We start from the raw sequence: 16,087 nt of genomic DNA, 5'->3' as shown, positions 1-16,087 counted from the left end.
GGGGGCCTCACCACTCTCCTCCTTCCTCTGTTTGCAAAGGGTACCGGGTGGGCAGGGGCCCGGATCAAAGCCGAATCCGGCTGTCCCAGAACCGGGGGCCAATGGCTCGCTCTGATCACCTCCCAGCCCTCCTGGTGGCTCGGTCCTCAGCGGCCCCCTTCAGTCCTGCTTGAGTTGGCAAGTCAGCGTCAGAGCAGGCATGGAGGGCTGAGCCTGGCCTGGGACCCTCGGACAGGGCCCCTCCTGCCTGTGGACGCTGCTCCACCACTGACAAGCCAGGTCTGCTCATTTGTTTATTCAAAAAGTATTTATTGAGCACCTACTATGTGCCAAGCTGGGGATATATCAGTAGACAAGACAGGCACCGCCCCTGCCTCCTGGAAGGGAAAGCAGACCATAAACATAAATATTAGCTGTGCTGTCCGATACAGTAGCCATTACCTAGCAATGGCCATTTACATTTAAATTTAAATGAATTTAAATGGAATAAAACTTAAAATTCAGTTCCTCATTCACACTGGTCATATTTCAGATGCTCAATAGATACATGTGGCTGGTGGCTACTGTATTAGCTCAGATATAGAACATTTTCCTTGTCACAGAACGTTCTAGTAGACAGCACTGTTAGTATATGGGAAGGGAAGAGGGATTTGAAGCACTGGGTTGGGGCAAAGGATGCAGTTTGTTTGTTTGTTTTTTTAATACAAATTCAATTTTGCAATTTTCTTTTCATTTAAAAAAATTTTATTTATTTGTTTATTTTGGCCGTGAGGCTTGTGGGATCTTATTTCCCCGACCAGGGATCGAACCCAGGCCCTGGCAGTGAATGCGCCTGAGTCCTAACCACTTGACTGCCAGGGAATTCCCAGGGATGCAGTTTTAAGTGAGGTGGTCAGGGTAGGCCTTGCTGAGGAGGTGACATTTGAGCAGAGTCCTGAAGCAGGGGAAGGAGGGAGCCATGTGAGAATCTGGGGGAAGAGCCTTCTAGGCAGAGGGAACAGCACGCGCAAAGGCCCTGAGGTAGGATCTCAGCTGGAACGTTGGAGAAGCAGCAAGGAGGCCATCGTGTCAGGAATGGAATAAGCAAGTGGAAAAGTAGCTTGAGGACAGAAGAGACAGGGATTGATTTGTGTTTTGCCAAATTACCTCTGGCTGCTGTGTCGAAAATAAATTGTCGGGGAGCGGGCAGGGAGGTCAGTGAGGAGGCTCCCCTACTGTTACAGGTGAGAGGTGGTGACGGCTGGCCCAGCATGGGGCAGTCGGAGTGGGGACCGGAGAAGGGACCAGATTCAGGAGATGTTCTGGAGGCAGAACCCATGGGATTCCCCAGAGATTGAAAGGGGGTGTAAGAGGAAGAACGAGGGAGGCAAGGACAACTCTACAGTTTGGGGCCTGGGCACCTGGAAGGCAGAGGCGGGTGGGCGGGTACCTTCCTCCAGGAGCCTGCTGCCCAGCTCTCAGCTGACCGCACACCTCGCCTGGCTTGTGTTCAGTAACTCCAACAACACCCATTCTTATTAAATGGGCCTTATTATGCAACAGCGGCCAGTCCCTCCCGAACCTCAGAGGATGTGGGCAGCCTGAACGCATGACCCTGGAGGTCAGGGATGTCACAGACTTTCTCTTAGCCCAGAGACTCGTTGCTGGAGTCAGGCTCCACTTGGAAACCCTCTGTGCAGAGCAGAAAAAGCAACTTATCAATCCCGAACCTCCCACAGCCCTTGGGATCATGGGGAGGGGGTGGAGGGAGGTGGCCCCAGAGCAGCACCCCCGCCCCCAGTCAGACTCTGTCCTCCTCCTGCCCTGAGCTGAGCGGTGCCTTGAGGGACCACGGGGGCTGCAAGGTGGGCTTGTCTGCCCACTGGGTCGGGGTGTCTGGCGGGCTGCAGCAGCAAGGTGGGCATGGGATCGGGGCACTGATGGATGCAGCATTCCCTGGGTGACCTGCCTGTTGCCAGGTGTCTTTCCAGGGTGAGAAAATCTCTCCTGAGAAGAGGAAAGGATTCTAATTACATCTCAGGACAGTATTTGTTTGGAGAGACGAGTGTCAGAACACATGGTGGGGAGCGGTGCTGGGCCGCACTGAGCAGGGATTTTTCTCTTACCTGCCAGCCTGGTGGGCATGGCAGTGGGTGGGGCTCCTGCTGGGTCCCAGGAACCACCTGCTCTGGGATTTGGTGGGCGAGCTGGACCCTGCTGGAGGGATGGGGGTCACATGTGTCTCCCACCGCCTCCTGGGGCTCTTGAGAGGATGGAGGATATATCACACCTACGAGGTGCCAGGAGATGTGTAGCCACAGGAGAGCTGGTCCCTGTTCTCATGCAGCTTGCACAGGCAGTGCAGGCAGTGAACCGATGCAAGACCGTGACCATTCCCCAGGCAGGTGGGAGGTGGGGGGTTGAGGGGAACCTACCCACGTGGTCAGGGAAGGCCTCTCTGAGGGGACCAAGTTTCAGCTGAGCTTTGAGTGACTTGCTGGACGAAGAGGGACCAGGGGAAGAACATTCCAGGCATTGGGAACAGCGAGGGCAAAAGTGAGGTGAGAAAGTGAGGCATGTTCACAGGACAGAATGGAGACCAGGGGGAGGTGGGCAGGGCTTGCCCCCCAACCTGGTGCAGGGGGGACCCGAGGAAGGGTTCCGAGGGGGCCGGGGGGGTAGGTCTGATTTGGTTTTGCAAAGACGGTGATGAACGCTGTGCCCTGGGGTGGGGAATGATCCAGAATGGGGGCAACTGGAGAAATCGGGGAAGAACTGATGAAAACAGCAGCTTCCTCCCTGCCCTCCTTGCTCACACCTTCCAACCAAGCCCTCCTCGGATCCATCGCTCCCTTCTCGAGAATCTGGTGCCCGCGGGCTCCGGGATCAAGGCCCAGCTGTGTGGGGCTTTCGGGGCCCCGGGCCTACGCCTTCATCCCCAGGTCTGGCCAGCTGCCGCCGCACAGGCCTCTGCGCAGCCTCGCGGAGCTCGTCTAGGTGCCCCACCTGCAGCCAGGCCACACCCGCCCGCAGGCGCGGTCGCTCCCTCTCTCTCAGCTCCAGCCCCCGCACCAGCCCCGGGCCGCCGGCCCCGCTGTTTCCTGAGCCCCGGCCACCCCTCCCCCGGTTTCTCCGCACAGCCCTGTTCACAGAGACGCCCCACGACATGACGGCGCGGACGGGCGAGGACGTGGAGATGGCCTGCTCCTTCCGCGGGAGCGGCTCGCCCTCCTACTCGCTGGAGATCCAGTGGTGGTACGTGCGGAGCCACAGGGACTGGACGGACAAGCAGGGATGGGCCTCGAACCAGGTACCGCCCCTGGGGAGACTTCCGAGTGGGGCTGGGAGAGCCCTGGCCCACCCACCCCCGGGGAGGAGTGTGTCTCTGCCCCTCAGCTCCTCGGAGGGGCGTGGGCCCCGGCTACGTTCGTCCTCTGAAGCCCCCAGCTGTCTCCTTCCCTTTTTCCCGGAACGGAGGCCTGTTTGTGGGGAGGGGCAGGGGGCGGAGCCAGGCTGAGCACTTGGGATGGGCCCAGTAAGAAGGGCCTTCCAAGGAGTAGAGTCCCTCCCTTCGTGTACAGGTGGGGAAGCAGGCCAGAGGGACAGAAGCTGTCACACACACGTGTACATGCATGCCTTTCCACATACGTGCAGGCACACGAGGCCGCCCAGTCACGGCACACACATTCACCTCTGCACTCGTACACGCTCCCACGCACACACTGCGCCAGCCTGCGGCGGGGAGCGGGGGAGGGGGTGGCGGAGTGCAGACGCTATTGGTGTCCCCGCCCACGTGCCGGGTAAGCACCGTCCCCTGCCACCAGCCCCGCTGCCAACACTGCTGAGGGTTTTCTCTGGACAACAGAGCCTGCTGGCTAGCAAGGCGGGCTGGAGGAGCGCCCCATCAATGACTGACGGGAGTTGGAGGGTAAATACCCCAGCTCCCTTGCTCCTCCGTTGGGATAACTGAAGAGCATCTGCTCCCTTTCCCCCAGGTGCCCAGTGGGAGTAAGTTCCAGTTGCCCAGGGGGGTAACTGGCTTGATGACATACCCATTATTGACTTCCTTCCCTCTTCTGTCTCACTCACTCATTCCTCTCCTGATGTTTCCTGGGATCACCTACCAAATAAACCACTTGCACCTGAATCTTTGTCTTAGGGTCTGCTTCTGGGGGAACAAACTAAGACACTCTCATTCTTACGCTTGTGTATATGTAAATATTATGCAAACATATGTCTGCCCACCTGTTCACTTATGAACACTTACATGACGCACCTTCATATGCACATACGGGCATGCTCACACATTCTTGCATGTTTCATGAAATGGCCTCTAACATATTCACAAATATATATTAAACTCATCTAGCTCCTGGAGGTGTCAACCCCCCCAGCACACAGGCTCAGAGGACTCCAGTGGTCAGAGAAAGCCCTTAGGCAAAGAGTTGCAGGCTTTGTCGTTGGATGCCTCTGGGGTCAGCTTGCCGGGGGATAGTATGTGGGCAGGGCTCCGACAGCGTCTGCTGCAAACACTCCTGAAAACACAACACATTCACAGATAGAGAGATGCAAGTGTACAGACAGACACTCCTACAGACACACCAAGCCCGAATAACGTTTTTGCCTGTTCACACGTACCCTCCCTGTGTATCTCTAAATACCGTATATATCAGAATGTGTAGCACATGCACAGTCAGTTTTATAGGCACCTCCTTTATCTTCCTTTGCTCTGACTCACCTCCATGCCCTGAGTGGACATAGAGCTGAAGGACCCCAACCTCTAGACCCGTAGTCCCCAGAGCATCACTTGCGGTTACGAGAATCTTAGCCATTGCTCGTATCCCCACCCCGTGATCCTAACACATTGTCTCTGTTTTCTCCACCCTCCCGCTCCCAACAGCTAAAAGCATCTCAGCAGGAAGACGCAGGGAAGGACGAGACCAAAATAAGTGTGAGTTTTGGTAATGACTTCTCACAAGGGCTCTAATGGAGGACACAGCTGTAATTTAAAAAAAAAAAAATCCAGTTCAGCAGGGAACTTGGGCAAGAAGATGGAGGAGAAGGAAAAAAGAAGGGGGAAAAATTGGCCTGGCTCTGTTTTTTAAAAGCCAGAGGTTTTTCAAGTTCATTGAATGACAGGCACAAACAAATGACAGGGGGTGAGAAGGCGCATTCTCTCCTGTTGGGGCCAAGGCTGTGTGCCTCCCTGATGCTTCATGTCTGTCTCAGCAGCATTTTTTATTTGGGGAACCAACAGGGTATAATGAGACTGAGCCGGCTTTTTTTGGCCCATCACGAATGACTGCTGTGGCATCTCATGGTCACTTGGGTCATCTGGTTCCAGACGTGAGGCAGGACAGGGGGACTACAGCTGAAGGATTTCAAGACTGGCCGGGCCTTCTCATGCATTGACTCATTTTATCGTTGCTCCATCTCTATGGGGAAGGGCAAGCTTTCACCCATTTTACAGGTGAGGCAACTGAGGCTTAGAGGGGTCAAAGCCTTGCTGGAGGTCGTGACTTGGCTGAGCTGCCTCCAGCTTTTTGTCTTCAGGCTACGCTGGAGCCCAGTGAGGTGGGGCACCCAGGGGACTCAGGGATTGACAGTTTTTGTAGAGGAGGGCACCCAAAGCAGGGCCTGGTAGAGGCAGGCAGGATCGAGAAAAGAGACTGTGTAGAGGGGACCGGCCTGGTGACACATGTGGCCATGGGACCAGCTTGGGTTTGTGCACGGGGCATGTGGTCAGCCTGGCAGGAGGTTAGAAGTCCACTGGACACATACTCAGAAGATGCAGGTGCCCGCCGGGGTATGAATGTGCATGTGTGGGAGTGACCTCCAAAATCACTCTTTTCTGTTGCTCCTTCTGAAGTCCTTCAAGGACCTGCGGGGGAGCTCGGGACCCCAAGGCCAGTTAGATGCAGAGGAGCTCCCTGAGCGGAAGTCACAGTGTAAAGAGTGGGCATCGGGAGGCATGAGGTGCTGTGCCAGGCACTGGAGGTGGCAGAACGGAGGCAGGGAGGCCAGGAGGGAGGCTCCCACAGAGGCTCAAGCAGGAGGTAGGCAGATGACAGGCAAGGGCCTTCAAAGCATCATTAGTGCAGTCTGCCCGGGGCCTTTCTGAGTTGCGATCTGGAAATTTGAGCCATTTCCAGCTCAGGGCAGCTGCTGGTCCACCCTCTCTAAATCCCTAGCCCTCACCCGAACCCTCTCTCTCTGCCAAGGGCACACCCATACGTAATACCCCATTTCTCGCCCAAACACCCATCCGTTAAGCCCGGGAAGGTAGAAATCGGTGTGTGTATTAATATACCCCGTTCATGGCAACTCTCTCGCCGATGATTTTGTTTGGGGTTTAAGGAGCGTCTCAGGCACAGGAGAGAATAATCTAATTGACTTAGAGGATTAGAATTCAAGGCTGTTGGGCCCCACGTGAGGGGAATGCGAAGGTGCTAACTAGTTAAATAAAATAAATGTGCTCAGCATGACTGTGCAATCCCCCCCCACCCCATCCTAGCCCCGGCGATTCTTGCACCAGCGGGGGCTCTGGGGCTCTGGGGCTCTGGCCAGGAAACTCACAGACAAGCACAGACCCAGTTCCTTGTGCAGACAGCGTCTTGCACGTGACCGTTCTTAAATACACAGACGCGCAGCTAGTGGACACCTGTAAGCAGAGGCACACGCCGGTTTCCTGCAGCTTAGGAGAAGGCTCAGACTTTTCTCTGCGGGCTTCGAGGTTCTGTTGCAACTTGCTCTGCTCACCCTCTGGGCTATCTCACCTCGCTTGACCCGGCTCACACTGCCCCCTTCCACCCGCTGCCTTCCAGCCTCCCATTCCTTCCACCTCTGGGCCTTTGCACAGGCCAGTCCCTCTGCCTAGAAAACTGTTCCTCTCTCTTCCTTCAGAGCTCAGCTCAGCAAGCCTCCCTGGACCCTGGAACTCAGCCGGCATCCCTCCCTTCTCCCTGCTGGCTGCATTTCTGTCTGCATTTATCCATGCCTGTGAGCATTTGTCTCAGGCCTGTCTTCCCCGGAGACAGTGGGGCTGGGACTGTGCTTGCCTGATTGACTGGTACATTTCCAGAGCCTGGCACAGCGCCTGGCAGGTAGTTAGTGCTCAATAAATATTTATCAGGTGACTGTCACATGTACCCACACACCCCCAGGCCAGTGGCAGTGTAAAGCCAGACACAGATTTTTTTTTTTTTTTTTTTTTGCGGTACGCGGGCCTCTCACTGTTGCGGCCTCTCCCATCGCGGAGCACAGGCTCCGGACGCGCAGGCTCAGCGGCCATGGCTCACGGGCCCAGCTGCTCCGCGGCATGTGGGATCTTCCCGGACCGGGGCACGAACCCGCGTCCCCTGCATCGGCAGGCGGACTCTCAACCACTGCGCCACCAGGGAAGCCCCCAGACACAGATCTTGATAAACGGACATGCCAACACTATGTGCGTCATGCCTGTGCATGGACGTGTACGGGGGACGTGCAGCCATGAAGGGGCTTGTGTGAAACTATGGGACCTGGGGACCGCAGGCCCTGTATCTGCAGGAGCTAGATGAGCCAGGCAGGAATTCCGGCCCCATAGCCCCATGTCACCTAAAAATCCCGAGTTCCATGGAATAATCTCCCAATTTTTAACTGTTGGGACCTAATTTGATTTTTGAAAAACTGTGAAAACCAAACGGCTCAGTCTCCCCGCTGGTAGCGTCAGCACCTGGGGGGCCTCGGGTTCGGAGGAGGAAGTACAGTGAGTTTCTGGGAGTTTGGTGTGGGCAGGGCTCCATGATGGGCTCTGTAACCCATTGGGGCCGCCGTGGTGGCCCTGGGCAGGTTGAGATACGGCAGTGCTAAGTGCGGGGGTGCGACAGTGAGGACACAGTGGAGCCAGCCCTGAATGTCACAGGACCTGAGTCCTGGTCCAGCTCTGCCAGTCCCCTGGGCCTCTCTTTCCCCCCTTCACAGCTGTCTAATGAATATATGAAAACACTCTGGCAACTGTGAAATTCCTCCGGATTTGGTCATGTGAATGACAGTGGGTAGTAGAGTGGAAACTTAATATGAGTATTCGAATCACGTGACTCCTATTCCTAGCATGTGTGGAGCGGGGAAAGGAGGCCCAGCTTCTCTACAGGAAATGGGAGGGAATGAAAAGAGCTCAGAGAGATCATTTATATGGGAGGACAGGCATCTGTGATGATGATGATGATAATAATAGTAATGATAAAGCAGCTAACATTTATTGAGTGCCCGCCATATGTCAGGAACCATGATGAGTACTTTACATGAATTACCTCATTTAACTTGGGGCCTGGGAAAGGACCCCCTGGCCTTAAAAGTGTCTCCCTTGGGAGCTTGTATATGCTAGGATTCTACCATCAGGGCCTTATTCCTGTGGCTCAGGTAAATTTTGCTATGTCCATTTTCAAGTTCTGGACGCTTTTCTTTTGACCTAACTGAAGTTCTGTCTTTTGGAATTTAGGTTAATTTCCCCTTAACCAGTTTTGCAAGTTGAGATGGCCCCCGACTTCCTAATTGTAAAATAAGGTGAAATTCTCCACACACCTTTTTTCCCAGGGGGCTTCCCTGCCTTCATTACTGTTAGTTCCTCCTTTGGTCTAACCAAAGTCATTTGTGCTGTAGATTCAGTTCATGTAACCTGTTTCAGTCCAAAATAGCCGTGGGCAGCCTGGGTCTCCATGTACGTGTAGCCTCGTGCTCCAGCCCACTCTTCCTAAGCCCCGCCTCCTCTCCAGCTAAGCCCCAAAAGCCAGGTACATCCAAAGTGGCCTCAGGAAGCATACTGCAGCCCCCTGTCCCCCAATCTCCATAAATGGTTAAAAGGCAGCTTCATTGGTCAGATCAATCAAGTGGCCCTATAGGTCAAGCCCCTGTTTACCCCGCTTGGCTGCCCCACAGGTATGATACACATATGGATACCGCATCTTTTCTGGTGTGGGGGATGGGGGCTGGGACCACTGGAGCAGCACATGAGGTCTGCATCCTTCACTAAGGATTAACAGGCCAAGTGGCAGGTCATGGTGTATTATGACTTTATTTTCTGCAGTAGGCGTTTCTGTATTTTCTTGAAATTCCTGCCGTGATCCACAATATACAAAGGGCATGGAACTCTGAAGTCTGAAAGGGAGGCAAGATTCATGTGGAGTCAAAAATCACTCCATCCATCTTGGAAATCCCTTGAGACATCCGTAGAGCAGCCGGCCTCTGGCTGGGACTGAAAAGATTCCTCTGTGAAGGCCATGGTCACACACTCCCAGTCCCTGCTCTCACGGTACTCCCAGTCAGTGCGGGGGATGGATGTTAATCCAATAATCCCTCATGATAAAAAGTAAAATTACAACAACGACCATCAAAATGAGAAGGAGCGCAGCCAGTAACAGAGGACCTGACCTAGTCTGGTGGGTCTGGAGGGCTTCCTGGAGGAGGTGGAGTGAGGTGAAGTGAGCACTGAAGTGTAGAGAGGTTGACTAGAAGTAGGGGGAACTTCTCTGGGTGTGTGTGTTGGAGGAACTGCAGGAGGCTGTTGTGGCTGAGGGGAAGGTGGGGATGAGACCCCAAAGGTCCCCCCCAGCAGCCACTGCTGGGAGCCATCAAAGGAAGCGTTCTCAGTTGGGGGCGTTTTGGGAAGATCTGTCTGGCTGTCACGGGAGGACGGATTGGAAGGAGCCAGAGTGGCTCTGGGGAGACCCTGGAGGAGGCTGCGATGTCCTGGCCAGTGCCTGGGGATCTGGATTCTGGAGAGCAGGGGAGGGGGCCCAGTGATGTTTAGAGGGAAGGTCAGTGGGATTCAGAGATGGATTTTGCCAGAGTGTGAAAGGAGCAGCGGGGATGACGACTTGGGAAGGTCTAGCTGGAATGGGTGAAGCCCTCTGGGGCCCAGATTTGGGGAGACTCTGGGTTGGGTTCTGGACATGCCAAGGGGCTGGCGGCTGGGTGTTGCTGACGGAGGCACGGGAGTGGCGGAGCTCAGGGCAAGCCCTGGCCTGGGGCAGGGACCCTCTGACCCCTCTTCCCCACCCAGCACCTTCCCAGGGCCACCACGTCACTCCTAGGCTGAGGCCACGTGGAGGAAAGGTCTGGCACCATGGTCGCAAATTAGCATCACCCATTCTTCCTGGCTCGGCTCGGGAGAAAGGTCCCAGCCCGCCCACCTGATGGTCTGTGGGCTCCTGCCGTGTCCAGAAGGGCCTGGGCCGTGGGCAAGCAGGGAGGAGGCTCAGCTTGGTCCTGGTGTGGACTGGCCTTGCCTCTTTCAGCATAATTAGGTGCTTAACTGCACTGCTAAGGCCTGTCGATGCCTGTGCCGAGGTGATTACGATTTACAGCCAGGCTGCCGCCTGGGGGTCTCTTCCCCTCATAGCCTCTCCGGCTGTGTTGGAGGCCTGGGCCGCAGGATTTTTCTGCCCAGTCTGTGAATGTTGAAATCCAACAGGCTGCTCCACCACCCACAACAAGCCTGGGTAGGATGATGGGCCCCCTCCCACAGGAGATGCTTCTGAGGCGGGACTGGGCTCCCCCAAGACATGGAGGGCTGGGGGCCTATGGAATGACGGGGGAGGGGGTAGAAAGACCTGTGGTTTACTGGTTCCGGGAGGCTCCCCAGAGATGTGGTTAAGGCCTGGTCTCTGTCACCAGCTGGGTGGCCTTGGGCAAATCACTTCACCTCTCTGAGCCTCCGTTTTCTGACCCATACAGTGGGTATCCCAGCAGTGCCTACATCGTGGGGTTATTATGAGGTTTAAATAAGGTATAGACTATTTAGCGCATCATTTCACAGGGATCAAGCGCTCCATAAACACTAGCTACCAGCAATACCGTGACTGTTGTTACTGTTTTTATTACTTGCCTTCTCCGGATGGTGCTTAAAGGCGCAGACCCCTGGGGCTGGGAGGGAGCAGCCTCTGATGTGTGTCCTCTCCCTTCGTCCTGTTGGAAACCAGCTCCCCGGGGTGCTCGGTTGCGGGTGTGAGGTCTGGGTTTTCCGTTAGACCTGGAGCCCGCACGGATGTTGCTGGGGTCTGGCTGATTCACAGCTGTATCCCCAGCGCCCAGCTCGGAGTGGGCGCTCGCTAATCGTCAGCTGGATGGATGGATGGATGGATCTAGCCCAAGAAAACCGAGGCCAGCATGCTGGTGACTTGTCAGGGTCAGAATCAGCCTCCCAGCACTGTCTGCTGTGCTCCCTGTCTCCCTCCTCCTCCCTGAGCGGGGAGGCCACACAGGGGCGACAGGGCAGGAGGGAGCTGGTGCCCAGGCCTTGGCCTCTGGGCCGGGGCTGGGCGGAGAAGGGGGCTGGGCTCGGTGCTCCCTCCCTAGCGCTGCTCCCAGCCTTCACATTATTACTCCATTAGCGCCTTGTAGGGTTGACAAATGAAGGATAATTAATATCCGTGAGGGAAACAGATGTTGAGGTAATTCACTCCCCGCTGCGCATTTGCAGCAGCATCTCCTAACTCTCCTGAGAGCTTGGCAGGGCCGCAGGACCTCTCCGTGCCCTTGGCCAGAGGTGATGGAATCAGCAGGGCTGATGGCCTCCAGCTGGGCCCAGCCCCGGTACCCGGAGAGGAGGGGTCCCCTGCCCAGGCGGGCAGCTGGAAGAGTCTCCCGCTGCTTGCTCTGGTGGAAAGGTGGGAAGTTCTGCCTCTGTCCCACCTCCTGCTTCCTGCCGTGCCGTAAGCCCATGCTTTCCTGCCTCGTGGGGGGATGACGACCAGCCAGGAAGGCTCAGAATAAGGGGGGACGGGCCAGGCTCCTTGTGGCTGCCCACTGCTCTCTTCCCTTCTGGAGCCTGGGAAACCCCCCTTGGCCCTGCCAGCTCTGCGTGACCCTCTGTGGGCCTCCGTCATGCCTTTGGAGGGTTAGAGTGCATGGACTCAGGCCTGGGGTCAGTTCCCGGCTCTGCCGTTCACTGACTCAGTGCCCATGGGAAAGTCGCTTCTTTCAGAGCCGTAGCTTCACTATCTGTAAAGTGGGTAGGATCATATATACGTGACCTAAAATCAAAAAGCATAATATCTGGGTACCACTTCATTTGGAGAAAGGAGCTAGAGTGAGACCATTCATTTAACAAATGTTTTTATCGTTATTATTTGCAGGGTACCAGCCTCTGCGATGGTCACTAAGATGAACAAAATAGGTATCATCCCTGCCCTCGTGGAGTTTATAGTTTAGCCAGAGAGAGAAACAAAAATCAAGTAAACAAACTGGTTCTCAAATTGTGATGACTGCTAGGAAAGAAACAGACAGGGAGATGTGATTGAAGGCTTTTTGGAGGAGGTGATGTTGGAGAATGAATGGGAGTCATGGAGACAGCACCCAGGCAGAGAGACCAGAAGGCTGTGAGGCCAGAAGGAGCTTGGCATCTGGGAGGAAGGGGCCAGGGAAGCTGGAGCAGATTAGTGGGGTGATTAGAAGTCACGTGCGTTGAGTGCCCGGCCGCACATGAATGCACTCCCTCAGAGACCGTCCTCTTCCTCATCCCGGCCTCCTCACTGCAAGGGTGATCGGCCGGGGTGTCCTCCTCCAGAACTTGGGGTGTGGCAAGAATAGGCAGGCTGGTTGTCCCCATTGCCCACCCCCCAAGGGGAGAGGGACCAGATGGGCTCAGCACTGGGGCCACAGGTCTGAATCCCACTCAGCTCCATCCTGGCCCTGGCGAGCCTGCAGTGCCAACTGGTGGTGGAATCATCGGGCAGGGGGCCCGTGGCTGGTGGTTGGGGACTTTTCTCCCCTGTTCTGTGTAGGTGGGGCAGGGGCTACAGGAGGTGGGGCAAGGCTCATTTTGGTTGTAAGAAATAAGGGGACAAGGAAGGATGGAAGCCCCCTCCCATTACCACCCCCCCCACTCTATAGGCCCAGCTGTTCTCTTTTTTTTTCCAGCTTTTTATTTTGAATTGCAGACTCATAGAAAGTTGCAAAAAGAGATCACAGAGTCCCCTGTCTCCTTCACCCAGCTTCCCCAACGATTTATCTTATATGACTGTCCTTTTCTTTCTTAATTGAAACTGCCTTTTCTTTCTTAATTGAAAAAAAACTCACAGTAGCTTTATGTTTGTGGCAGATTTATTCGTAAGAGCTGTAGTCTGAAAACTACCCAAATGTCCATCAACAGGTGACTGGATAAACAGATTGTGGTATATCCATATGATGGAATACTACACTGCAGTAAAAAAGAACACACTGAGCCGTGCAACATGAAGGAATCTCACTGATACTATGTTGTGTGAAAGAAGGCACACACGGAGGAGTTCAAGAACAGGGAAAACTAATCTATGCTGATAGAAATCAGACTAGTGGGTAACCCCTTGGGGGTGAGTATTGACAAGGAGGGGCCACAAGGGTGCGCTCCAGAGGGCTGTAAGTGTCCCATGCCCTGCTCTGGATGGTGGTCACACTGGTGTACACGTGAGTAAAATTTCATTAATCTGTGTGTACCTTACTCTATATAAATTATATTTTAATTTTAAGTAAAATTTTTAAAACCATATCAAATAAATAAACAAGCAAAAAGCCAAAGTACAAAGACGGATGTCACTCTCTTGCTCCCCCCCAACTGGACAGTTGTTAGCATCCTGATATACTTGTGATCAGCATTTATTTATTTGTTTTTGTTTGAGAAACAAAGCTAAGAATTCACTTTGCAGTCTACCCCAGGTCCTCGGCCCTTCCCTGGGCTCCACTCCAGAGACAGCCATGGTGGTGAGGCCACTGTGTTCCCTCCCATCTGTTTCCAAACTTGCACACACACAAGTCATCAAAACCAGTGTAGAGTATTTTCCCGTGTTTCTTTCCAGAAATGGCATCACACCGTATGTAGGAGTTTTGCAATGAGATCTTTTCACTTCCTGCATGTCCCTGAGCTCTAACACGCCTAGTTCTAGCTCATTCTTTTTCACTGCTGTGCAACAGTCCACTGAATGAACTGACTACTGCCTATTTATCTGATCTGTTGATGGCCATTGAAGTTGCTTCTACTCTTTTGCTGTTAACTCCGCGTGCCCTCATGGGAGTGTCTGGGGCCCCACCCACGGAGTGGGCTCCTGTGGCCAGGTCACCGTCTCTCTGTCGCCCCCAGGTGGTCAAGGTGGTGGGCAGCAACATCTCCCACAAGCTGCGCCTGTCGCGGGTGAAGCCCACGGACGAAGGCACCTACGAGTGCCGTGTCATCGACTTCAGTGACGGCAAGGCCCGGCACCACAAGGTCAAGGCCTACCTGCGGGTGCAGCCGGGAGAGAACTCCGTCCTGCACCTGCCCAAGGCCCCGCCCGCAGCGCCCGCCCCGCCGCCGCCCCCCAAGCCCGGCAAGGAGCTGCGGAAGCGCTCGGTGGATGAGGAGGCCTGCAGCCTCTAGACTGATGCCCAGCCCGCCGCCGGCCCGCCCTGCGCCCCTACGGCTGTACCGAGTGCATGAGGAGCCGCTGGACCGCTGGGGACGGGACTGCCCGGGTCCAGCTGCCTCCCCATCCCGAGACCGCCCGTGGCCCCCACGTCGGCCCTCCTCCCACCACCCCTCGGCTCAGCATGTAAGGCCCGCCCAACCCTTCCCCTTCAGACCCTCCCCGTGACCTGGCTCAGAGACGGTGGCCCGGGCACCGAGGGGACAACCGCCCCGGAACGCTGGGGTGGGGCACCAGGCCGGGGCCGGGCTGCCCCCTTGTGTCACCAGCTTCAGTAGAGTCCAGTGTTTCGCTTTGCTTGCTTGTCCCCCATCCCGTCCCAAGCTGGGGCCTCCCAGCCTCACTCCCCCTCCTTCCAACCATCCCCTGCTTGGACCTGGAGGTGTGGACAGTGACCCCTCCCCAAATTCGGACTTGAATCTTCTGAGCAGAACTGGGGCCTCTCCTCTGGCAAAGAACTGGGAGCAGAGCCCCCAGGAGAGCTGTGGCCAGTTGCCAGGGTGGCTCACAGGGGCCCTGGGAGGAGAGGGAGACCCCACTGCCTCCAGGTGGGTCCTTCATGTTCAGCCTCCTTATACTAAGAAACAGCTCCCTGCCCGCCCCAGGGCAGGAATCTGCCCCTTCACATGGCAAGTCGGAAGGAGGGCCTTTCCTTTCTGACCCCACGGCCCCATGCAGAGTTCTGCACCAGCAGGACCCCTTCGAGGGGCTTCGAGGCTCTCCAGGAGCCCCCTCTGCCAGCTCCTAGTGTCCCAGCCGCCTCCCAGGACCCATGCCGAATCCACCCAAGGGCCTGGGGCTGTTGGGAGCCGAGGGCCCCCCAATACCAATCCCCTCACAATTCCTGATCGGGGGCACCCACCCCCTGGTGATTTGTAAATATTTCTATTGGGCCCAACACCCCTTCAGAACTGGCTCAAACCTCTGGCCGCACCTCAGCGATGGAGTCGGGGGACGTGGGAGAGGCTTTGCCTAGGGGTGTGTGGGTTACCCTGTACACATGATCCAGTCCGTGACTACCGGCCAACCTGAATAAAGCGGTTTAAAAAAGCCTTTGGGCAGTGTCTTTCTGGGGCATTTGTATCTGGGAGCAGCGCCACCAGAGAGGGGCAGGTGGGAAGGGCTTGGCCAGCCCACGCCCCCGCCTCACTCAGCATCTTCTCGCTCCTGCTCTCTGCCCCCCAAGCACAGAAGAAGCACTGGAGGGGACACAAAAAGTCAAAGGAAAACCAGCCTTTGTCCAGGGCCAATCCAATTACCAGGCACTTGAATTATTCTCAGATTTTGAGATAAGGACACACACAGAAGAGAGCATAAAATATGTGTACACTGTTCTGTGAATAAATAAATTATAAAGCAAGTAGGGGTGAGCTACCAGCTTATCAAGCAGCACCCCATAACTGAACCCTCTGCCCAGCCCATGCCTTCCAGATCACTCCCCTCCCTCTTAGAGGTCACCACCACCCTGATTTTTAAGGTCATCCCATTCTCAATGTTCTTTTTACACGTTTACTACCTATATGTATATCATCTTAATATAGTTGAGTTTTGTCTACGTTTTTTGAGCTTTATATGCGTGGAATCATACCATATCTAGTCCTTAACGCACTGCTGTATTGTGAGATTCATCCATGTTTCATGTGTCTGTAATTTGTCCATTTTTATTACCGCATGACTATCTACAACTTACCAACTTA

General features: G+C 55.1%; 1 protein-coding gene across 1 annotated transcript in view; it reads left to right on the top strand.

Annotated features, from left to right (window-relative positions):
* Positions 1-14,512, top strand: part of VSTM2L (V-set and transmembrane domain containing 2 like) — a 35,296-nt gene extending 20,784 nt beyond the window's left edge. Inside the window, exons 2-4 of the mRNA XM_004272831.3 lie at positions 3,120-3,289; positions 4,880-4,930; positions 14,069-14,512. Coding sequence (XP_004272879.1) covers positions 3,120-3,289; positions 4,880-4,930; positions 14,069-14,344 — 497 coding nt within the window. The 3' untranslated portion in view covers positions 14,345-14,512. The remainder of the gene's footprint in view (positions 1-3,119; positions 3,290-4,879; positions 4,931-14,068) is intronic.
* Positions 14,513-16,087: the final 1,575 nt, after the last annotated feature.

This window comes from Orcinus orca, chromosome 16, assembly GCF_937001465.1.
Source record: "Orcinus orca chromosome 16, mOrcOrc1.1, whole genome shotgun sequence".
NCBI classification, from domain to species: Eukaryota; Metazoa; Chordata; class Mammalia; order Artiodactyla; family Delphinidae; genus Orcinus; species Orcinus orca.
This window is presented reverse-complemented; position numbering and strand designations above follow the sequence as displayed.